We start from the raw sequence: 26455 nt of genomic DNA on the forward strand, positions 1-26455 counted from the left end.
ACTCCTATCCTGGGGCGTTAAAGAGAACAAGAGGCTGGTTCTCTGCATCTGTTCATAATCTGGAGAGGACAAAGGAAAGGATCGCGTATGCAAACATAAGTCAGCATGGTAAATACAGGCACACCTCGATTTAATGTGTTCTGCTTCAGTGTGCTTTGCCGATACAGTGTTCTTGTTTTTTAACAAAGTAAAGGCTTGTGGGAACCGTGGGTCAAGCAAGTATGAGTGCCACTCTTCTAACAGCCGTGGGTCAAGCAAGTCTATGAGTGCCACTCTTCTAACAGCGTTTGCTCATTTCCTGTCTCTGTGTCACATTTTGGTAATTCTTACAGTATGTGAAACTTTTTCATTTCTTCTGTTTTGGGGATCTGGCATCAGTGATCTTCGTTCCCACTGTAACTGTTTTGGCACACCATGCACTGTGACCCTGTGAGATGGCAAACTTATCGACAGATGACCTTACGTGTATTGACTGTTCACCGACTGGCTGTTACCCTCTCTCCCGATCCTCCGGCCTCCCTGCCCCCTGAAACACAACAGTATTGAAGTGGGCCAATCAGTCAGCCTATACTGGCCTCTAAGTGTTCAAGGGAAAGGAAGAGGTGCAGGTGGTCCCTTTAAGTGTGGTGACGGGAGATGATCAGATGCCTTGGGAGATGTAATCAACGGGGTGAACGACGCAGGCACGGTCGCACGGCGTTCGGCTACGAACGACCTTCTGAGGACAGTCAGAAGGAGGATCACCTGAATCCGGACTGTGGCTGGACGCGGGTGACTAAAACCATGAAAAGCAAAACTCTGGATGAGGCGGGCGGGGGACTACTCTACTGGCTCTGTGCTGCAGAAGAGCAAGCTTAGGATTACATGTGAAGGAACTTGCTCAAAACCACAAAGTGATTATGAGGCAGAACTGAGAACTCAACTTGGGGGTGGTGTGTGTGGCACCACCGCACCCGGTAAGTAGGTCACTGACCAGAAGTACTTCATAAGGACGCCAGGCTGAAAGATCTAAATGGTTTAAAACAACAAGCTAACAATGGGTACATTTGTGTAGGAGATTTGGGCAACAGTGTAACAACTGGTCTCTCCGTTATTTAAGTGGTGAAATTCAGAGCTGGATCAATTCTGACAATGCAGTTTCTTTTTAAAGTAATTCAGAAAGGCATCGCTGAGTTCAGTGAGGGTCACTGGTCCTGAAATGCTTTTAAAACCAAACCTGCCTAAGTTAGATGGAACAGAACTTGGGGGTTCCGAGCAATCATAAAATCCGCGCTTGAGCACATGTAAAGCTGTCTAGGTTTTTCTGGGGATGCGGCAGTGAGTAATCAGAGGGAAAAAGGGTTCTAACTGCAAGTACATATTTGTTTATGCTGAGAAGGGTGACTTCCCAATCTCTGTATCTTACACATTTAATTCTCAGTGCAAGCGGCAAAAATCGGTACCACAGACAGACCCTTGGAGGATTTGACGATGCTGGCATTTGAGGGGGGTATTCAGTTTTTATCATTAACTGGCTGCTTGATATTTAAATATAACACAAATATGTTCAGTAAAAACATCAATGTTCTAAATTTTCGTAGACTGAGTTTTAGTATTTTTTACTCTAAGACATACTTTATGTAAAACATTAGTAGTTTGACTTCCTTTTAATAAAAGGAAAGGTAGCTGAGCAAACCTTTGTGTCTGTACCTCACTCATTTATCCTACTCAAACAGAAGCAAGTAACTTCGAGAGTGGTCTTTACACAGCTATGAGTCACTAAAATTGGTGTCACACAATTAGCGGTTACCTATTTTGTCGTATGGTTACAGTAGACTTGCTAAGGAGGTAACTTCTTTGACAAAATGTGAAGCAGAGAAATAATGGAAAACAAAGCCAAATTTTCTTTGGATTTCCTCCTCTCAGTTATAGCGTAATGTGCTAAATATCACTAATAACAAATGACAGTTTATAATAATAATTTAAGTATGCTGTAGGTTTGTAATCTAGGAATAAAACAGTAATTAGTGTTTTAAAACTTTCGCTAGGGGCGCCTGGGTGGCTCAGTCGGTTAAGCGTCTGACTTCGGCTCAGGTCACGATCTCGTGGTCCGTGAGTCCGAACCCCGTGTCGGGCTCTGTGCTGCCAGCTCAGAACCTGGAGCCTGTTTCAGATTCTGTGTCTCCTTCTCTCTGACCCTCCCCCGTTCATGCTCTGTCTCTCTCTGTCTCAAAAATAAATAAACCTTAAAAAAATTTTTTTAAAAATAAATAAATAAAACTTTCGCTAAATTTTCAATTCACAAGATTTTCATTCTCACATGCTAGGGTACAACTTTTTCTCTTTAAAAGAATTCTTGTTCTCACAGGAAGTTGGTCATTTTTAGTAATAGCATATACTTATATTTTTAATAGCAGCATATACTTACATGAAGACAATATGAACACACCAGAGTAAATGACATAGCTTATCTGTCTACATTCTACATTGTAGCAAACTTAACATGTTTTTCTTTCTTGAATGTTTATTTTTGAGAGAGGGAGAAAGAGACAGAGCGAGAGCGAGAGCAGAGAGAGAGAGAGACACACACACACACACACACACACACACACACACACAGAATCCGAAGCAGGCTCCAGGCTCTGAGCTGTCTGCACAGAGCCTGATGCGGGGCTTGAACTCATGAACCGTGAGATCATGACCCCAGCCAAAGTTGGATGCTTAACCAACTGAGCCATCCCGGCGCCCCAAACTTAACACCTTTAACTGAGGTATAGAAGCAAACATTTAAATATTTCCCTTTCCCCCACATTGATTTATTTCGAAATGGTTTTCCTTAGGATTAGGAAACAAGGATACTTCTTAAAATCCAATTATGAACATATAAATTATAAGGCATTACATAAATTATAAGGAATTTTAGTAAGTATTAATGTAGAAATGTTGATAGATGTCAGATACTATATACCATAACAATATTATAGGAAATGTCTAACGGAGAGTTTGCTAGAGGCAAACATTTCTCTCAGAAAATTGTATCTTTAACCAAACTAGAAGATACCAATTTTATGTCTATCAAAATAAATACAGCTGTGAAAAAGAAATTAATTTTGGACTTATGAAAGTCTACTGGCTAATATTTTAATTCACGAGTATCATTTCATGCTTAACCTTTTAACTAATGTGTTCATGAAAAGATGCTATTTCTCAGGCATATGAGATTTTAATCAGGAATAAACAGTGAAAATTCCAGATCATTGTCCTGTAAGCTCTTGTTTGGCTACACTAGTTGATGATAAAACTTTTCAACAAATGAGCACTAGCAGAGTCGGAAAAAAGCATCCAGGATGACAGCTACATTCTTAACTTGCATCACTTAGGAAGGGTCATGTTCCTACTGAGGGCTAGAACCTTAACATGACGTGCACTATAAATTCCAAACTATTCATGAGCTAGAACAGCGGTCAGCAAACTGTGACCCAGATGCTGGTTTTTGTAAGTAAAGTTTTACTGGAATGCAGCCATGCTTGCTCATTTCTGTACTGTGTAGGACAGCTTTTTAGAATTACAGTCGACATACAATGTTATATTAGTTTCACGTATACAACAGGGATTGGACAACTCTATACATTATGGAATCTCAGCATAAGTGCAGCTACCATCTGTCACCATAAAACCCTAAGACGACGCTACTGACCATATTCTTGTGCGGCACCTTTCATCCCTGTGACTTACACAGTCCATAATTGGAAGCCTGTACCTCCCACTCCCTTTTGCCCACCTTGCCCATCCTCCTCTTTCCCTCCTCTCTGTAAACAGATTATGACTCTGTTTCTGCTTTTTTGTTTTGCTTTTTAGCAAAAAAGTTCACTTATAAGTGAAATCGTATGGTATTTGTCTTTCTCTGACTGACTTCACTTAGCATAATACCTTCTAGAGCCATCCATGCTGTAACAAATGGCAAGACTGCATACTTTTTCATGGCTGAGTAATATTCCACTGTGTGTGTGTGTGTGTGTGTGTGTATCTCTTCTATCCATTAATCTATGGACTCTAGATTGCTGCAATAAACACAGGAGTGCATAAACCTTTTTGTATTAGTATTTTGGTTTTCTTTGGATAAATACCCAGTAGTGGAATTACTGTATTGTATGGTAGTTCTACTTAAAAAATTTTAAAGAAACTTCTACACTGTTTTCTACAATGGCTATACCAATCTACATTCCCACCAACAATGCACAACGGCTACCTTTTCCCCCCATCCTTGACCTTTGTTATTCCTTGTCTTTTCGACACCAGCCATTCTGGCTGGTGTTAAGGTACTATTTCACTGTGGGTTTGATTTATATTTCTCTAATGATTCATGATGTTGAGCATCTTTTCATGTGTCTATTGGCCATTTACATGTGCTCTTTGGAAAAGTGTCTATTTGTGTAGTGTTTTTTGTTTTTTGTTTTTTTGTTTTTTTTTTTTTGGTGTTGAGCTGTAGGTTTATATATTTGGGATATTAACCCCTTATTGAATGTATCAGTTGTAAATCTCTCATTTAGTAGGCTGCCTTTTCATTTTGTTAATAGTGTCTTTCACTGTGCAAAGGCTTCTTATTTTGGTATAGTCCCAGTAGTCTATTTTTCTTTTCTTTTCCTTGCCTTAGAAAATGTTGCTAAGGCCAATGTCAAAGGTTAACCATATTAAGCATGGGTTTGTTTCTGGGCTCTATTCTAGTCCACTGGACAGAATGTGTGTATTTTTGTGCCAACACCATACTGTTTTATTAAAGCTTTGTAGCAGGTATCTTGAAATTAGAGACTGTGATGCCTCCAGCTTTGGCTATTCAGGGTCTCCTGTGATTCCACACAAATTTCAGTATTTGTTCTAGTTTGTCTATGGCAGTTTTAGAGTGGCAGAGTTATGCCAGAAAACACATGGTCTTCAAAGTCATACATGACTTTTTATCACTTTTTAAGATTTTAAAGGCAAAACCCAAAAACCTTTATTCAACTGAGATCATTACAATTCAAAATGATATATACTTAAACAGTCTGTTTTGCTTTGATAAAAACAGGTAGAAGTCTTATCAGGTCTGGCCTTTTCGCTGCTGTTGTGCTCGTTGGTTGCCACTTCTCTATCCTGGATGTGTGTTTCACACTCTTGCTTGGGCTTCTTCCTCCTCTGCTACTGCTACTCAGGAGGCTTCTTGAGCCTGCATTTTGACCTGTTCTGTCTCTTTTCCCTTGTCTCTTCTCACCAGTTTTGCATAGTATTTTTCATGTGCTCTGGATGTTGTGGAAGTACCAGGAACTTTGATCACCATCTTACCATTCAGCAATTATGTAGTTTTAGCTTTTTAAAAAAATTTTTAGAAATATTTATTTATTTTTGAGGGAGAGAGAGAAAGAGAGTAGGGGGAGGGCAAAGAGAGATGGAGACACAGAATCCAAAGCAGGCTCCAGGCTGAGCTGTCAGCACAGAGGCCGACGCGGAGCTCAAACCTATGAACCATGAGATCATGACCTGAGCCGAAGTGGGACGCTTGACTGACTGAGCCACCCAGGCGCCCCTACCTCATTTTGTTTTCCTAGCTTATTTTTTTTAACTTTAGTGTTTGTTTTTTATTTTAATATTCACTTAGATTTTTTCATATACTAATTTCTTACGATCCTTCTTGCCTCTCGGTTTTTCTCTTTGGGTTTATGGTGTATCCAGTCTTCACTTGTTTCTTGCTCAGGGTACTAACCACTTCAAGGCTTGGAGCCACCCTGGATCAGTTCCTACCTTTTGCAATGACACTCTCTTGCTCGTGTCGGGGCATGTTATTTTCCTCAGTGCCATCCCCTCTGCTTCCTGTGTCTGAAGGATTCATTACAATGTCTTCTCTAATGAACCTCATACCATGGCATGTGCTCAGGCCTCCATCTCGAAGTGGAAGTCCCACATGTATTGATCTTCTTCTTTTTTTTAAAATTTCTAGCTCAAAAATCAGGCCAAATAACTTTTATGTACAGAAATATACGTGTTACATTTCTCATAACTATCCCTGTAAAAGTTTTTTCTTTTACTATATGGACAATCAAGGATTAAATGTTTTAAATTCCCAGTTGTGTCATAGACTTCATCTTCCACTGCACTAAAGGAGAACCAAACACGAAAACTTGTCCCAACTATGTGATATACTATCACTTACTGATTTGATATCATTCTAGTAACCCTCCTTTCTTTTGTTTTAGTGGTTTTCTCTTTTTTCCCTATTAGTTGTGATCACACTGAGTTTTTAACTTTATTTTGTTTTTTTTTCTATACTAATGATATACCAGCTGGATAATAAATTAAAAACGCCAATTTGGTAAACTTCTCAAACTAAGTACTTTTAACACAAATTTGTAATAATCCATAAGGATTCTAACTTTTGATAAAAGGCAGAACCAGATTTCATAATACAAGCATTGATCGTAACAACAAAAAAAAAAATGCACTGGAATAGCCTTATTTTAGCAACTAAGGATTTCTGAAAGCACAATCAATTTCCAAAAAAAATCGGGCTAACAAAACTATAGGGTATCCATTAAAGAAGGTTATGCAATAAAAAAAGTAATTTTGAAAAAGCAGAACTAAATTTTCCTATGCTGCTTTCATAAAGGTAAAAAAAACTCTTTCATCTAAAATAATAGCTCTGCATGGGTACAATTGATCTGCCATCAACAGAGCCACCTCTGAATGTCACTTAGCTCCAAAAATCAAGACTCATACACAAATAAAATAACAGTATTACAGTTACAAGTAAAAATAAATAAGCTAGTTAAAAGTCAAACAACTCAACTTACAACCAATAATTTAGCAGAAGAGTACATAATTACAGAGACCCTTCTAAGAAACCATGTTAGGGCCTAATGTATATACACATCAAGCCAGAAGATTCTTTAACAATGGAATCTTACAGTCATGTCTCAGGGACCTGGAGCACCATGCTTTGGGAATAAGGAATACAGAGCAAGGGTTTCAGGACTTCTCTGGCATGACCATAACTGGGTTTTTTTGTTTGTCCTGTGAGGAAAGAGAAACTTACCAGAAAGAAATACAGAATTTGAGATACGGCTAAGAAGAAAGAGCATGCTTATTAGGAGCCTCTCATTTAATAAACATTAGATACAGCCTAAGCTAAAAAGGATCCCATGGAGGTTTTTATTTTCAGAGAACAAAACCTTAGCTGGGTAGAAAAATATCAGGGAGAGTGAAAGGGGGAGGAAGAAAGTGTGTTTTATCTTTTACTGTGACTTACGAATTAAGTTTTTGGGCATAAGTGACATATGTATCCCTTAAACTAATACAAATGTTATAACAATGATTTGATACATGCATAGATTACAAACTGATTATCACAATAAGTTTCGTTAATATCTATCATACCTCACATGAGTTAGTCTTTTTCTTGTGATGAGAACTTGTAAGATTTACTCTTAACAATTTTCAAATACACAAGATAGTAATATTACAGTTTCTTTTACTATACGCTTAGCAGATATATCGAGGCCGAGGGCATTAAATTAAGTCTATGCTGAGGAACAGCTGAGAGGCAAAGAGAAATCAGATCCTGGTAACGTGGCTCAAGCCCAGGGCGAGGCTACGTGCCTCAACGGTAGAGTTATGTGAGTCAACACGATCTCTTTACTGTTTCAGCCTATCTGAGCTGGGTTTAGTTACTTGCAGTATAAAGAGTTCTAACTAATAAAATATTGGAATTACACAAATCTTTAACAAACTGTGAATCAATAGTTGCAGCCCGTGACAACCAGTTTTGAATACGGTAAGCAAAAATATTCTCCGAGGGATGAAATTATCCAGTAGTTTTCAAAGGTACTTAAAAAAATCTCGTCATGGGTGTGGGGGAGGGATGGACAGTGAGGAGACACAGTGACTGGAAATTTTGGGGAGCACATCCTACGACAGATTCTAGATCCTCTACAGTAACCAAGAATATTTCCATTTGTTTTGGCTTTGGGAGAACCACATTATTCCTATCGATAGAATGTGTAGTATCTAAAAATTACTATTAATATATATCTCTTCTCCCAAAATAAAAACCCAACACCAAACCAGTAACAACCACACACCTAAAGAAATTTAGTAATTGTGTTTAACATGCAGCTATGGGTAAATTAAAAAAAGTATCAATAAAGTGTTAAGAGACAAACATGCTAACCTTCTTTCCCAATTTTTTCTAAATCTTACTGAAGCTATCTCTATGAAGCTAAAAATCCTCCTCAGTCTTAGTTAAAATAAAAGCTACTATTTATTGAACACTTAGGTGTTAGGCACTGTGGCAAAATGCTTTATATACATTTACTCATTTTTCTATCTTTCTTCCTTCAACAGGACTTATTTTAAAATCCCAAGTGAAATGCTATAAAGAGCATTTTCCAGTCTATGCCAATGAAATGACAAGCTTAGGATTAATCCTGGTGCCTTATTTTACAAAGATTTCTTGTCTTCCAACACCTGCAGGTTCCATGTAACATGGCTAGAAATGCTGCAACTGACTGGTTTGTTGAAGCTGGATTTTGAACGCCCTCTAAGAGTCAACACCAGAAAATTCCAAATTTACCAGGACCTCAAGCACATCAAGACACCAGACGACTTGGAGGGCTCCTATTTACAGCAAACTGCCTCTAATAACAATCTCACTCAGTATGTACGACAGAAAATGGAGCTTACAAATTTCATACAAGGGCTAAAGTGTGGTCTCTAAACCTGGTACCAGTCTGCAAATGGTTAGGAGTCCAGAATATTTTCTACATCACTGAGTACAATGCTTAGTTCAGCTAACTTGTTTTTTCATCGCAAGATACTCTTGATGAAGGAGGCTGGATTGATTTATTCTAGCCCAACCTTCTTATCCATCATGAACTGGTAACAGTTCGTGAGCCACAAAAGACCCCGAATAGCCAAAGCACCCTTGAAAAAGAAAAACAAAGCTACAGGCATCACAATTCTGGGTTTCAAATTATAGTACAAAGCTGTAGTAACTAAAATAGTATGGTACTGGCACAAAAACAGACACATAGATCAATGGAATAGAACAGAAAACCCAAAAATGAACCTACAACTGTATGGTCAATTAAGCTTTGACAAAGCTGGAAAGAATATCCAACGGGAAGAAGACTATGTCTTCAACAAATGATGGTGGGAAAACTGGACAGCAAAGTGCAAAAGCATGGAACTGACCACTTTCTTATACCATAACACAAAAATAAATTCAACATGGATGAAAGACCTAAATTTGAGACCTGAAACTATAAAAATCCTAAGAGAGAACATGGTAAGTAATTTCTTTGATATCGGCTATAGCATCTTCTTTCCCCAGGTGTCTCCTTAGGCAAAAGTAAAAATAAACTACTGGGACTTCGTCAAAATAAAAACCTTCTTCACAGTGAAGGAAACCATCAACAAAACTAAAAAGCAACCTACAGAATGGGAGAAGATATCTGCAAATGACTTATCTGATAAAGGGTTAGTATCCAAAATATATAAAGAACTTCCAAAGCTTAAAAACCAAAAGACGATGATTAAAAATGGGCAGAAGACAAGAACATTCTTCCAAAGATGATATCCAGATGGCCAACATCACTGATCATCAGGGAAATGCAAATCAAAACTACAATGATATATCACCTCACACCTGTCAGAATGGCTAAAATCAACAACACAAGAAACAAACAGGTGTTGGTGAAGATGTGGAGAAAGGGGAGCCCTTTTGCACCGTTGGTGGGAATGCAAACTGGGGCAGCCACTCTGGAAAACAGTATGGAAGTTCCTCAAAAAGTTAAAAATGAAACTACCCTATGATCCAGCAACTGCACTACTAGGTTTTTACCCAAAGAATACAAATACGCTAATTCAAAGGGATACATGCACCCCGATGTTTACAGTAGCATTATCTACAACAGCCAAATTATGGAAACAGCTTAAGTGGCTACTGATTGATAAAGACGGGGTGCATACAATGGAATATTACTCAGCGATAAAAAAGAATGAAATCTTGCCATTTGCAACAACATGGATGGAGTTAGAGTATTATGCTGAGCAAAATGAGTCAGAGAAAGACAAATACCATATGATTTCACTCATATGTAGAATTTAAAGAAGAAATGACCAAGAGAGAAAAGAAAAATACAAACTAAGAAACAGACTCTTAACTGTAGAGAATAAACTGATGGTTACCAGAAGGGAGGTGGGAAGGGTGAAGGGTGAAGTAAGTGATGGGGATTAAGGAGTGAGCTTGTTGTGATGAGCACTAGGTGATATATGAAGTAGTGTTGAAACTGATGTTCACTGGATGTTCACTGGAATTTTAAATAAAAACTTTAAGACAATTAGCAATTGATCTCACCTTTGACAGAAGCAATTTCACACAGGAAACATGACCTTCATAGACAGCAGACAGAAGAGGGGTAATATGATGTTTATCCGGAGCCTATGAAATAAGAGATTAAAAAACGACTTTAGTTTTCATTTCTTCCTTCCTTCTAGATTTGATCAGAGAACTATCAACGTTTACCCCTTTGCCTTGTTACACAAAATCCCTTCAAGGCTACAAGTTTTCAGCCTCTTAGAGAGCTGCCGGGGCCCAAGCCCATAAGCAGCGTCTCCTTGAGTATCAGCCTAGTGAAGTAGAGGGCACAGGGCTTTGACTTCAGCTCAAACCTTGGCTCTGCCACTTACACTGTGGCAATTGTCTGGCCTCTCTGAGCCCCAAGTCCTCACGATGTTGTAGGAATGCGAATGAGGCCCAGGAAGGGAAGAGAGGGGGTAGAAAATAGCCAATGAGAGGGACAAGGCTGCCACAATGGGGCCGGGTGACATAGTGTCCCCTGAAATGTGTAAAGTTCATCTCACTTGCTGTCATGGCTAAACATTTTTCCAAAACCCTGAAAAGCTGTAAAAGGCAAGAGCCAGGAGGTGACCGCTCCTGTCTGACCATTTGCCTACTGACCTTTGTCCAAAACTCCAGTCTGGATTTATTCTAGGACTACATAGTCCTATCCTCCATTGCATGACAGCCATTTGCCACCTATAGACAGTGACGGTGTTAACTCTCAAGTTGCTGTAGAACTTAAAAATGAAGCATCCTAACTCACGGTTTTATCCATTTAAGAAAGTCTGTTTGTTCTGCTTATTTAAAAAAAAATGCCAACTATATATTTCTAGGTTACAGGAAATTTGGTATAATCTCAGACTATATTTCTATTTTATAAGACTAGAAAACAATTACCCAAGGCATACAACAGGATTTTTTTTTTCTAGAATGACCACGTTCTTTACATACATTAATATCTGCTCCTTTCAGCAGCAGAAATTCCAGGATTTCAAGCTGCCCACAATCTGCTGCATAATGAAGAGGCTTCCTTCCACCTTCTAGTGTCCGGTTGACATCTTCTCCCTTATAAGAGAAGCCAAATGAAAATGGTATTTAGATGGATGGTAGATGGAAGATGGGACATGAGATACCCAGTATTTTCACTTTCTTAAAAGCCTAAGAGTTCCACGAAACAGTCACATTTCCTGCAAAGTGAAATAAGTAACCAAGAAGTTGAAATTAAATTCTGTGCAACAGCACATATGCAGTACGGCAGTAATTCAATCGTGATCAGTCAAACTGGAAACAGACAATGATGCTAAATGTAATGAAATATGTTACCGCGCTCTATTTCCAAGGGGTTCAGTCAGCATAATGTTAAGATGTGGCCAGAAAAGACTGGTAAGTTCAAATACTGAGATTTTACCCAGATCACAGGACCTGTCTTTTACTTTAAGGAAAGCATCACTCCTTTGATGGAAGCAGACAACATCATCACAACGTAGTCAGTACTGCTACTAAGAATCATTTCCTTCGTTTAACATTGACTAAAGGCCTGCTATACGGCAAGCACTGTGCACAGAAGACAAAGGTTAACAAGATCAGAGCTTCTGATTGCACAGAGCTCACTATCTAGTGTGGCGAGGCAGACATTAACTGGCTCATCACAGGACTAAACAGAATGTCAAAACAGAATTGCTATAAAGGAAAGGAACTCAGTGTTATACAAACACTTATCAGAAGAACAGGACTGAATCTTGGTGATGGATGGGGAGTGGCTTGTGTCAGAAAATGAACTTACTAAGGCCTCAAAAAACCAAAAGTTTTCATTCACTGAGAATTAACAGATTCTAACAATAACAAAGGCAACCAGGCTCTTTACTGATCAGCTGATACAGGTTTGGCACTGTGCTATACACATAATCTCCAATCTTTATCCTAAAAGGAGAAAATCTCCACTTGATAAATGAAAAGTCTGAAGCGAAAAGAGGTTAACTAACTTTTTAATGGGGCTTAGTAACAAGTGAGATCTCAACTCATTCTCTTTCTATACCACCATGTTGCCCCCAATGCAGCATTTTCCCCTTCTTTCCTTTTTAAAAAAATTTTTACATTCATTTATTTTTGAGAGAGTGAGACAAAGTGAGAGTGGGGGAGGGGCAGAGAGGGAGACACAGGATCCGAAGCAGGCTCCAGGCTCCGAGCTGTCAGCACAGAGCCCGACGTGGGGCTTGAATCCACAAACCGTGAGATCATGACCTGAGCCCAAGTTGGACGCTTAACCGACTGAGCCACCCAGGCGCCCCATATTTTCCCCTTCTTTCTTAAGGAAAGTGCAGATTTTAGAGTAGCAAAATGCCTGAAGGAATTTATATCCTCAACTGCTATATTATTCACTTACCTTGGTTTGGTTAACTCATCAAGTCATATTCCGACTCAAGCAGTTCAGAACCCTATCATTTCATGGCCACTACCAGCTGCCTTTTCAAACACCGATATAGGAGACAGGTGTACAACTTGCCTAATGCCAGTAGAGGCTGGGCTGCAGCTCCGCTCTACTACTTAGCTGTGGGACTTAGACGGGTTACTTTCCAAATCTGTTTCCTTATCTGTAAAATGGGAATAAAAATGCTTAGACCTCATAAGGTTTTACACGTATGTCATTAAGACAACCCACGCAAAATATTTAACGTAGGTCCTGACACATGGCAAAATGTCTAATGAGGGTTAACTATTATTTCTGTGGATCCCTGATGTTGGTTTATACTGGCCCTAAAAGACTATTCCAAAATTGAGTTAAGGCAGGTTTCTGCAGGACAGCTGAAGTTTAAAGGTATGATTGAATGTAATATACTTTTTCTCCAGAGACAAATTTAAATAGTCTGGGCAATCTGGCGTACCACCTTAGCCTTTATTCACAACTGCACAAATGGGAGCCTTGGGGGCAAAAAGAGACACTGCTTAAACAATTCTCGATGAAACTAGTTCCCCTTACGTTGGTAATAGGTCCCCTCCATTATTAACTACAGAGCATTAACGGGATAGGTCTTTTCAGTGAGAAAAGCAAAGTATTACTTGTAGTAAGCCATCGATAAGAGGGCTTTGTCAAAGATATCTTCCCAAATCCAAATAAGTGACCTCTTCCTTCCCCACTTGGTATGAGCCTGGAAAATGCATATGAAATGGACTTGTGAGCTTAAACTTTCTTCTTTATCGCTGCAGACACTGCCTTTACAGTTCTTATTTTGGCAGACAAAAAATGACGACACCAGAAAGGCTCTGCATGACTGACAGGAAAGAAAGGGTCCGCTTCTGTGGGGCCTTAGCAAAAGCTGTACTTATAGAGGAATTTATGGTACTGGAAGACCTGTATTGGAAAAGGAGAAAGGCCTCAAAATAATGAGTTTTGGACTTTCACTTTAAGAATCTAGAGAGTATTACGCTAAGTGAAATAAGTCAGAGAAAGACAAATACCAGAGGATTTCACTCATATGTGGAACTTCAAAAACAAAACAAATGAACATAGGTAGAGAGAGAGAGAGAGAGGCAAACCAAGAAACAGACCCTTTACTTAATAACCACAGAGAACAAGCTGATGGTTACCAGAGAGGATGGGGTGGGGGATGGGGAAACAGCTGGCGGGGATTAAGGAGGGGGCACTGGGATGAGCACCAGGTGTCGTATGGAAGCGATGAATCACTAAATTCTACACCTGAAACTAATTACACTGATGTTAACTGGAATTTAAATAAAAACTTGAAAAATGAAAAAAAAAAAACCTAAGGTGAAAACAAAAGGTATATGGAAATCTCTGTACCTTTTACTCAATTTTGCTGTGAACCTAAAAATGCTCCAAAAAGTAAAGTTTATTTTTAGAAAAGCAGATTAAATTCAAAGTAAGCCAGAGGGAAGAAAAAAGAGCAGGAACCATTGAGATGGAAAACAGAAAAAGAATAAAAATCAGAAGCTAACTCTCTGAGATCAGTACAATTGATAAATCTCTAGCCAGAGTGATCGGAAAAATAAACAGTGAAGACACAAAGTGCTACTATCAGACTTTACTGATTATCTTCCCACAAAGAAACTCCCAGGCCCTAGAGGGCTACACTGGTAAATTCTACCAAACATTTAAGAAAAGAGAGTAATATCAATTCTTCCAAAAAATGAGAAGCATCCGTTTTAGGAAAAAGAAGTAAAACTATCTTTATTTGCAGGTGACACAATCATCTATGTAGAAAATTCTATGGAATCTACCAAAAGGCTACTAAATAAGTAACTTTAGGAATGCTGCAGGACAGAACAACCAACATACAAAATCAACTGCATTTTTATATACTATTGATGAATAATTGCAAATCAAAACTAAAATCAATATTATTTACAATAACATCCAAAGATGAAACACTTAGTGATAAATTAACACAAATGTGGAACACTTATACACGGAAAACTACCAAATTTGTTGAAATTAGAGAGGACCTAAAGAAATGGAGAGAGATACCACGTCTGTGGGTTAGAAGACCTAATACTGTAAAGATGTTGATTCTCCCCAAATTGATGTGTAGATTCAATGCAATACCAGTCAAAACCGTAGCAGGCTTTTTAAAGAAACTGCCCAAATGACCCTAAATTTCCTCTGGAAATGCAAAGAATCTAGACTAGCCAAAATCACTTTGAAAAAGAACAAGTTGGACGGCTAGTAGTATTGCCTGATTCCAAGGATTATTAAAAACTAATCAAGAAAATACAGTATTGGCATAAAATTACAAAACATGCAAACTTTTATCACTAATGTATAGTGAAAGAAAGTGAATCAGTGGTTGCCTGGGGGAAGGGGAGGGAAGGACAACAGGGGGGAGGGAAGGACAACAGGAGGGAGGGACTACGAAGGGGCAGGCAGTAAGAGTGATGGATGTGTTCATTATCTTGATTGAGGTGATGATTTCAGAGAAATATACACAGGTCAAAACTGATCAAATTGTACACTTTAACATCTGTCTGTTGTTTAATTATACCTCAATAACAGATTTTCCTGAAATCAAATTTCTGTGGCTCATTGTTACAAAATGGGATGCTAACAAAGCAACAGTTGAGGTAGAATGGGGGCAAGGGAGACCAACAATCTTCATGGGAGACTTAAAGAGCAAAAGCTATTTGAGGTCAAGTTCCTTCCCTGGTAGTGATGAAAGGAAAGCTCTTGCCTTCTATGTCCTATACCTCAACTAACTATATGGAACAAGAAGTTTTAAAGTGGTATGAGAGAAGATCAATGTGGTCCCTACCAGCTTCAGAGAACAAAACAATTGTCTGAACTTCTGGGAAAAATCTCCTTATCAGTACTTCTAGCATTATTTTGCCTACTCGATTCTTTACTACAACTACAGGGAAACTGCTACTACAGGCAACGACAGGGAACCTGCTAAACACAAAATGTGATCACAGCATTACCTTTTAAAAAGTCCTCTGATGACTATTCATTGCTCTGAACAACACAGTTCAGAAGATCTAGAGTGATCTATCTGGTGACTACCTTTTCAACTTCAATTCTCACAGTGAAGAATTGACTTCACGGCCCCACCCCTGTCCTTTGTTAACTCTTACTAGTCCTTCAGAAGCCGGTTTTTAATAAACCTCGTGGAAAGTATCTCTAACCTTCTCAACTTGGAGTAATGTGAGCTCACAGGTGTGCCCAAGACACCTTGCATCTCCCCGTGTTGTAACACTTACCACATTCTACTCAAACTGTCTGTATCTGTATCCTCTATGAACACAGGTCAGATACCACGTCTCTCTTATTTACTTTTGCATCTCCAATGCCTAGTATAGTTTCTAACATATAGTAAACACTGATATAATAAAGCTTTCGTTTGGAGAAATGGTGAGATTGCTCAAGTACTAGATTTGGAAGTAAGCCATAAACAACACCTTCCGTTTCAAGCAGACACGGACAATACATTAGTTATCTGGTAGCAGCAGCAGTAACTTGAGATCAATGGCGTGTTTACTGATGTAGGGGATCTGAATGACAATTTCACTAGGTTTTCAGCAGTCTTGATACGTGGTAACCGCAGTAGTCGCTGTAAAATAGGGAAGGATGATAGTGCTGTATCTAGCTCCTTTCTCCCTACCCTCTGCCCACACAGTAGACATCAGTGACATCACCAGAGAGAAGTTAGACACCTATTCTGTAATCTTGATTCCAACTTAATGAAACATTACCAGCTAAGGAGAAAAATCTAACACTAATTTTGTCTCCCAGATTCTGGGCTTAGAGAAAGATGTACAATCTCAAGGGGTCCCTTAGCATTACAAGGCAATCTTACCATGTTTTCCTTTTTCCCTTGCTTTTACACTTTCCACAGAGACTATTTTAAGTTTCTTTCACTTTTTAAAGACCTTAGACTTCTCTATCTCCTCCTTCCCTTTCATTCTCAGCAGATAACCTCATCATATACTTTTTACACAGAAGACTGCCTTCAGACAGGCACTCTCTCAGGAACTTTCTCCACCTCACCTTCCTACAGCTGACAAATCCTCTCCTCCTATCTAAAGCCAATCTCTCACCTATGTTTTGGATATCATCCTTTCTTGGTTTTTGAGAAAACTTACTCCTTTGTTTGCTACCTTTTGTGTTTTCAACCTCTACTCCTGTACTGGCTCTTTTTCATCAGTACCTGCCACACACACTCTTTGACTAAAAAAGCAAAGTGCAACACATCAACCTCTCCTTAGACCCATTCCTAGACCTTTTAGTTATTGTTGTTCCTCCCCAAATTTTGTGGCTAAATTTTCCAAAAGCATCGTCTGTATTTGTTATCTCCGATTTCTCACTTTCCGTTCTAATCTGACTTCCACCCTCAACACTACACCATAACCACTTTTGCTGAGGTCAATGACTTCCTTGTTGCAAAATGCAGAGGTTACCTCAGTACTCACCTTAATTGACCTCCCAAAAGTGACTAAGTCGATCACTTCTTCCTTTTTTAAACAGACTCTCTTTTGGCTTCAGTGACACCACACTGTTGGTAGTTTTCTTCCTACCTGACTACTGCTTCTGTTTCCTGACTCACCCACGTCTACCAGGTGTTTAAAACAAATTTGGGGAATCTTGATTATGAGTTCAGATTTTCATCATATATAATTTAAATAGCTGAGAAGTTCAGTCATCCTTATACAGTCTTGTAACAGTATCTACATCAGAATACCCTGACTATAAAGTTTTTTGGAATAACAAAACACTTCCTTGGCAACAAAGTGTACCTATGTTTTTAAAGACATTACCATGCAATAATATCGTGTCACAGAGTCTGGCAGAAATAAAATTCTCATCATGGTATGTGTGTAAAGAACCATGCAGGTCACAAATAACTCTGCACAAAGCTTTTGTTGACCATACACAGTTGAGGTAATGCAGACTGACAAACCTAATTTATCATCACATCAAGGCTTGCCTAGCTTCACCTTTCCCTTTTAGCAAGAGTGATTTATCCAGTTTTGTTTTACTCTCTTGTCTTTACTGCAACAGCAAAGCCTGTTAACCGTTCAATACATAACAAAGATTTTTATTAAAATTATATTTTGCCAGTATTTTTCTTGTAAGTTGTTATGAAGCTATTCTTATTTTCTCTATATATGGCATATTCCACATATGTAATATATATGTAAGTAATATATACTACAGATATAATACTATTTCACAATATTTTTTTAAAAAATGTTTTAAATGTTAATTTTTGAGAGACAGAGACAGAGACAGAGACAGAAAGACAGACCATGAATGGGGGAGGGCCAGGGAGGAGGAGACACAGAATCCAAAGCAGGCTCCAGTCTCTGAGCTGTCAGCACAGAGCCTGATGTGGAACTTGAACTCATGAACCGTGAGATCATGACCTGAGCCGAAGTTGGACCCTTAACCAACTGGGCCACTCAGACGCCATCTACTTCACAATAGTTTCTGGTGAGAGTTTAAATTAATACATTCCATCCAGAACCACGTTAGTGACTATGAAATGCTTTAGGATAGGTTGATTCCTGGTGCCTCTCAAATATGGGGGGGTTTAGATTATGGTGGAGGAAAAAGTCTCTGTGAAATTCTAAATCAAATGGAACCCAAGAAGAGTTTTAAGATTACCCTATATTCTAACAAACTGCAGACTACCTGCTCTGACTCTACCTTGCTCCTTAATCAAAATCATTCTTAGAATTAAAAAAAAAAAAGTGATAATGCATGACTAATTTATGTCAATACACTGGTGAGTCTATATTAAGGGAAGAACTTAATTACTATAATATCACCTATTTCAACACTAGAGCATGACATTTTAGGGCTGGACACTGGACAGGTTTTCCAACTTCTTAAAAATTAAATGACATTACTGGCATTTGTGAAAGATATCCATGCTTCATTTCTCAAGTATCACTGTTCTCAATAACTAAGAGCCTCTGTTATTCTGATATATTTTTATCTGTCTAGAAAATGATTGGTGTAACGGTCTAGTTCTATCTTTAATATCAATAAATCAGCTAGTATTTACTAAGTAGCCATGTTCCTAGCTGGGCATGCTGATGGTACAAAAAAGTGGAACTGTGGGTCTATGCCTACCTTAGGAGTCAGAGACTACATCTTACACGTATTTTTTACCACAATGCCAAATGTGGTACTTCTCAACCTCAATAATTATTTGTTGTGATTGCTAAATTACTATGATAGCAGGTTATAAAATGCCATATTAAGATGTAACTTGGAGAGTGTGGGTAAATGCAGCACTTGTGTATACAAGAGAATATGCCTGGAGAGATTAATTATTATGGTGTATGGATTTCCCATAGGAATTTCCTCCCAGAAATCTAGGAGGTGATACTTTGGAAAAGTACGGATCCCATGACATTTGTGAGTCTTTGCTGAAATAATGTAAAGTTCCTGGCACATAGTGAGCACTCAATAATGCCAAATGCTTTTATTAATATTAATAGAGGCCTCAACAGTTCTCATTTGAATAGCTTTCTACGCAATTTCTCCACATTCAACAATTCAACAAACGTGAATCAAGTTAATCAATGTTCCTAAAAAGTAAGACCGATCGTGCTCCTCCTTTACTCAAAAAATTTCAACTACTCCCTTTTGTTGAACAGAAAATCCTCAGCATGACACTCAAGTCGTCTTCCATTCAACACCAACTTGCCATTCTGGTTGTTTCATCTCATATATACAATGCTCCAACACATCAGTGCTCTCCCACTTCCGGGAACCTTCATGTTGCTGTCTTTCTTTGGCATGGTTACCCCACTTCCGTTCGTGTCTTGATCTGCTAAAATGCCACTTACTCTCCGAGACCTATGTTTCTCTTGTCACACTTTTACCTGATACTTTTTTCTCTCCTTGATACTCTTGATAGAGAATTCCCTCCTTTTAATCCTCAAAGTTCTTGTTGATGTCTCTTACTACACTACATTTACCTTTCTTCAATCGTGTATTTATTACTTACATACTTCAATGAAAACTCCATTAAAAAAAGGGCCATGCCTTATTTATATTTACTGCCTATGTAATGTCTATGGGCAACTGGTGCCTTACAGCCCATTTTAATGAATTGGGGCAGTCATTTATACTGTTTATACATTTATCTTTGTCACACTATGGAACCCGTTGCTTACCATGACAACTATCACTCCCCATAGAGGTATTTTAAAAACATTATTAGTGTGTCTGAAAGTCAGAGTCTCAGTGTTGGAAAGGACTCTGAAGGTCATCCAACCCAACCACTCACTCTGGGTTGGAATCCTTGCCTGTGTATGCCCAACCTAAAACTGAACCTCTCTAATGAAAGGCAATTCAAGATCTTACTGATCAGCTCATTCCTTTAAAATGCTGGAAAATCCACTGTTTCCCAGTTCTAATTCTATTCCTTGGGGACACATGGAACAGGTATAATATACCAATTATGTTTAGCAGCCATATCACATTATAACTAAAGTGAAATCTTTTTATATGATTTGTTGTTATCCTGACCTTCAGTTACTGGTATTTCTGAGTATACAAGTAGGGACATTATATTAATTGCTCTTAAATTTCATCTTATAATGGTCATCTTATTTTTCTAGGCTGCCAAGTTCTTTCTAGATTCTTATTAAAAGGAATTTGTTAGTTCTGATCCCCATCCTCCATCTAGCTGTACCTCACGTATCTTCATCATGTGACCTAAGACATTTATTAGAAAAAGAGAAAAGACTGAGGAATGAGCCCCACCAGTATTCAGGAAACTTCCTTCAGTTCGCTACATAAAGAAAGAGCTCATTTAGATACCACCGCCATTCAGTCTTGAATCTCATTCATTACACTCTTATCCAACCATCCTTTACCATCATTCATCCAAGCATAACATTAAAACATAAAAATTTCAATGAAATGTTTGAGATTTCCTTTATCTAATGGTCTAGGAACTACAAAAAAAAAAAAAAAAAAAAGGGAAGTTAGCGTAGCAGGATTTATTTCTAATTGATCCCTTCATAAGTGTTACAAACAACCTCATGACCACCACAAATACACTTAAAAAGTAATACGGTCATTAAATAAAATTTGGAAAAATAAAAGATCTTTCTCCTAGTAGTGAGTCTTGCCATCTAAAATACAACCATTATTACTACCTTGCTGTACTTTGGTTTACATTTTTTCCTGTGAAAGTAGTTACTTAAAAAAGTTATAATCACACTACTTATTATACATCATATGAGATACCTTGCTATCTTTCTTGAAAGCTACATAATATTCTGTCAAGCAGATGTGCCCCGGTTTACCTAAATATTTTCCTAATTCTGGACATGTAGATTAATACCAAATACCCTATACCACTGAAGTTCTTATTTTATAGAACGTAACAATATCATATTCCATCCATTCAAAAGCACACATTTTCCTGTATTTTAACATCTCTGAAATTGGGTCACAAAATGCGGGGCAGGGGTGGTGGTGGAGGAAAGCCTTACCACTGTGCCTTGGTGAAAAGGGGGAAGGGTAACTTACAGGTTGATTATGTGCTTTAGAAAAACAAGAACAGTCACTGCCTATGCCTGGCTTTACGACAGAAACTAAAATATGACTGGGTCAAAATACCAGAATGTGTAGTACAGAATTATACTATGCTGAAGTTGGAGAACATAAAATGGTGAAATTCCAAGAAAACCAGACCTGCTCACATTAAATTAAACCAGAATATTCCATATTTTCTTTCCTTGGCATGGTTACCCCACTCTGGTAACTCATGGTTACCACAATGTAATGAAAATAGTAAAAAATTAAAACCAACAGGAACACATTAAACCCCAATGCTAATCCTAAATGTCTGGAAGTTCTCACTTCATCCAAGTTGTGTCCACAAACTTGGAAAGGAAAGCAGACTGACCTCCAGTACAAGTAATAGATTCTCAGGGACACACTCCTGATGTGCCTGCCTCAACTTTTGTGAAAACAGAGACAGACAACTCAAAAAAGCTCAGAAAACCAACTGTACTGGCCAACTACGTGAACTACACAGTGTTACTGAAGCATGCCCTTGTGATTGACTTACATGTTGCCCTACTATAGTGCCACTGCGGCAAAGAGATTACCTATTCCATCACCATTCTATCCTTCCTCTTTATCAACAAATCCTGACTTGATTAAGTTGGCAATGTGCTCAGCTACCACACATTTCCCAGCAACTCAGTACCTAGGAGGAGCCGATAGGTGAGAACACAAGTTGAATGGTGCCTCAAAGACTTACTGGAAGATCTACTTCTCTTGTTCCTGTTTGAATGAGAGAATGGTGGCTGAAATTCCAGCAGCGATTCTGACCATGAGGTGATCCTGAAGACAGAAGTGACTAAGAACGGAGGAGCTCAAGTACCTCACGCGAAAAGGAGCTTGAGTACCTCATGACCATGAAGCCACTGCACCAGGCGTGGACCGCCTGCTTCTCGATTTCTTTTACAAGAGAGAAAAAAAAGTCACTCTCTTGTTCAATCATTTATTCCCTCTGGGAAAAGGTTTACTAAAAGTTTCTTCTCCCCCACTGTCTCCTCTTGGTGGCAGAATCCACTTCCGTTGGAGGAAAACAAAAGTGATCCACTATTTCTCTACCCACGAAGGATCAACCACTTTATGTGGAGACAGAGTCACAGAGCGACCGAAGGCACATTCCTGCCTCAAGTTAGAATTTTTTTTTTTAATTTTTTTTTAACCTTTATTTATTTTTGAGACAGAGAGAGACAGAGCATGAATGGGGGAGGGTCAGAGAGAGGGAGACACAGAATCTGAAACAGGCTCCGGGCTCTGAGCTGGCAGCACAGAGCCCGATGTGGGGCTCAAACTCACGGACTGTGAGATCATGACCTGAGCTGAAGTCAGACGCTTAACTGACCGAGCCACCCAGGCGCCCCTAGTTAGAATTTTTTAAGTAGTGTTTTAGAACGAGGCAACAGAGAATATAAAAGATATCACATCAGGCCAACAGAGCCACCAGAAACTAGAATTCTTCTAGTGTAAGACAGGTGATATGTGTGGTCAGGAGCAATCCTCACGTCCTGTGTGTCTGCACACCCTCAGTCTGGACAGCTTTCTTCCCCTTTCAAGGATAAGTAACAGAAGAAAAACAATATGGGGCGTGTGTGTATGAAAACTACAAGAAAACTACAGCAAAAGAAAAATCATACTGAAGACTCAAGAAACTTAATTTTAGAAAGCACTCAGAGTGATCAAGATGGAATCCAAAAGACATTGTTTCTATGAAAAAAGTTATCTTAAGAAGAAAACAAGCAAACATGCAAAGTGAACAAAATGAGATCCAGGATGATGGAAACAGGAAGCTGGCTGAGAAAGTGAAATCTGGCAGGAGAATTAAAACTGCAATTGAAAGATTAAAATCTGCACTTACATCAGGAGAGCTGGGCAGCCCTACCAACTCTAAATTAAGAAAACGTAATTAAAGAATTGACAATAAGCTTAAGAAATTCTCCCAGAATACTGAGGTGATAAATGAAAATGCTTAAAATGATATAAAGACAGTAAAGTAAAAATCTATAAATGACACAAAGTCAGAACAAAGGGAAATAGTTATAAAAGTAAACTTTTTTGGGCTCAAACAAACAAAAAACCTGAGCCCACAGATCTGCAGATCGTAAAAGCTCACTGTATTATGGACAAAATTCAATAGAACACCCCCGCCACACCACTCTCCCTGCCCAGTAATACAGTTTTGCAATTTCTGTTTTACAAGGACAGAAACAAAAAATAAAATAAAATTAAAAAATACATTAACTCTAAAGAAAATTAAATTAGCCTGGTCTCTCTCTACAACACTGGATTCCAGAGGACAAGAGAAAGAAGCTATGTATAGTAATGATATCCAGAGAGGACTTGGGGATCAGGTATAACCCTCTGAGGAGAGTTATTGACAGCAACACTAATGGGGGATGTATGAGGTGTCCTTTAGACATGCTGAAGGTAGGCAGAAGGTTGAGAATCTCTGATCTGCAGTTGAGAGAGAATAAATTATGACTCATGCATTCCACACCAAGCAAATCAACACTCATGTGAAGGCAAAGGCAGCCTTGGGTACCAGCAAATCAGAAAATACACCACTGCGGTTCCCAGGAGGGGAGAAGGAGGAGGTAAGCGGCACCTTAAGACGTCTAGAGCAGTGAAGTCTCGGGCACTTCACTCTCAGCATCCCAAAGGGTTTTTGTTTATAATGGTTGTATCTATGGTTATTTATCAAGTTAGAAATTAAAGTAAAAAACTTAAAATATTTACTCATTCATTTAGAAATAACAAAAAGCAGCACATTGCATGTTAACGTAAATGAGATTTTTAAAAATAAAAAATAACTATATTCCTCCTCTCCTTCTCCCCCCAAAAAGTGAAGGGTGACACTGTATTACTTTTTGGGGGGGGGGCAGGGAATCTTTGTAATGTTTGTTTTAATAGAGGGCAGCTGCCTTCTCATATCTGCTTCCACATTCAGTTTGTTTTGACATATTGTTTTGGCCAAAATATATGATGAAAATTTGGCCTCTCACAGATATGTAGTTGAACAAGTAAAAAATTTAACATGCTTTTAACAACCTTTTCAGTTAATTATGGCTTTTCTCTAACACTACACCAAAACTCAACAAGTGGTAGTTTGTTAATTATTTACATTGTGGAAATCGGACACTGTATCAATGAATTTCATACTCTTACATTAAAACCATCAATTTACAATTTGAATGGATCTTTTATATATGCATGATTTTGTAATGTCATGCATTGGTCATTTAGAAAATATTGGTTTACTGAGTGATGTAGATATTCCAAATGTTGACACATTTCTTTCTTCAGTATCAAAACAATCATATTCATTGATGACACTTCCAATCTCATCAGTAAACTAAGTATTGGAAAGCTGTCAGGCTCTAGCTGGCAGATATAAATGTTCCAAAATTTGAATTTTCTTTTAAAGCTTGAATTTTACCACTGGCTATAAAAACTACTAGCTGTTTTCCTTGAATTGACAGGCTCACTAACTTCATTTTCAAGAAAATATTTGCCGGGACACCTGGGTGGCTCAGTCGGTTAAGCGTCTGACTTCGGCTCAGGTCATGGTCTCGCGGTTCGTGAGTTCGAGTCTCGTGTCAGGCTCTGTGCTGACAGCTCAGAGCCCAGAGCCTGCTTCGGATTCTGTGTCTCTCTCTCTCTCTGCCCCTCCCCTGCTCACGCTCTGTCTCCTTCTGTCTCAAAAATAAATAAAACATCAAAAAAAAAAAAATTAAAAAAAAGAAAATATCTGCCAAATACCCAAGGTCTGAATAACCAAATTAATAACTTGCAAGGTTTTGCTCCACAAAAAAGGCAACTAGGTCAGGTTATCTTTAAAGATAAAGAATGAATCTTGGATTTTGTTAAGTAACATTAACAAAAAGAAAGGCAAACAAAAATCCAAATAGAAGCTGCTACTTGAGCACACCTACAAACAAAATATGAGAAAGTGTGAAAAACATAAACGAATGGGCAAAAATATATCAGGCACATATTCTAAAAAATTAATATCAATACGGGCGCCTGTGGTGGCTCAGTCGGTTAAGCGTCCGAATTCAGCTCGGGTCATGATCTCACGGTTTGTGGGTTCGAGCCCCACGTCTGGCTCTGTGCTGGCAGCTCGGAGCCTAGAGCCTGCTTCAGATTCTGTGTCTCCCTCTCTCTCTCTGCCTCTCCCCCACTTGTGCTCTGTCTCTCTCTCTCTCAAAAATAAATTTTAAAATGTAAAAAAAAATTAATATACAACAAAGTTGAATTCAAGACAAAGGAAAGTATATGCAAAAAAGATGTCCATCCAACATTTTAAAAATGTTTGTTCGTCGTGAATCTACCTGAAGAATACCAAGAAAACAAGGGACAAACATAGCATTGTAGTGAGGGACTATCACAATAAGCTCAGTCTTTGGTGGGTGAGGATATGGCAGGCATGATTAATAATCACTATGATGGAATTAATATATATTGAACTTTGTGCTTTATGGAAACTACACCTTTGACTTCCACTGATTAACAAAACTTGATTATAACAGACCAAAGAGAACCTCAATACATTCCAAAGTTTAAACCGTAGAGAACCTGTGGTTCTCTAACCCCAATGCAATAAAAACTAAAAATTAATACTAAAAGCTTTAGTGCAAACACAAACCAGGACCAAAAAAACCAAAGGGACAAACAAAAATAGCATACAACCAAACCAACAGTAAATGTTCTAAATTACCGACGAAGCAAAGAAGAGCTTAATACTGGAATTACTATTTTGAAAATAAAGGTAAAAAAATTATTATATTAAAGGTAAGAATATTACTTATGGATAGACCCAAAACCGTGGAAAACCACAGCTTTTGTGAAATGCTAGTTAAATTAATGTAAAATTACATGGCTTTTAAAAATCTGTCAGTTATTGAGGTGCCTGGGTGGCTCTGTCAGTTAAATACCTAACTCTAGCGCCTGGGTGGCTCAGTCGGTTAGGCGTCTGACTTCGGCTCAGGTCACGATCTCACGGTCCGTGAGTTCGAGCCCCGCATTGGGCTCTGTGCTGACAGCTCGGAGCCTGGAGCCTGCTTTGGATTCTGTGT

At 38.5% G+C, this 26455-nt stretch overlaps 1 protein-coding gene across 1 annotated transcript in view; it reads right to left on the reverse strand.

Moving 5' to 3' along the window:
• Positions 1–26455, reverse strand: part of MTPN (myotrophin) — a 58058-nt gene that overhangs the window by 12310 nt on the left and 19293 nt on the right. The window contains exons 2-3 of the mRNA XM_042925789.1: positions 11300–11413; positions 10364–10447 (exon numbers count right to left, since the gene is read on the reverse strand). Of these exons, the coding sequence (XP_042781723.1) occupies positions 10364–10447; positions 11300–11413 (198 nt within the window). The remainder of the gene's footprint in view (positions 1–10363; positions 10448–11299; positions 11414–26455) is intronic.

Source organism: Panthera leo, chromosome A2 (genome assembly GCF_018350215.1).
Source record: "Panthera leo isolate Ple1 chromosome A2, P.leo_Ple1_pat1.1, whole genome shotgun sequence".
NCBI classification, from domain to species: domain Eukaryota; kingdom Metazoa; phylum Chordata; class Mammalia; order Carnivora; family Felidae; genus Panthera; species Panthera leo.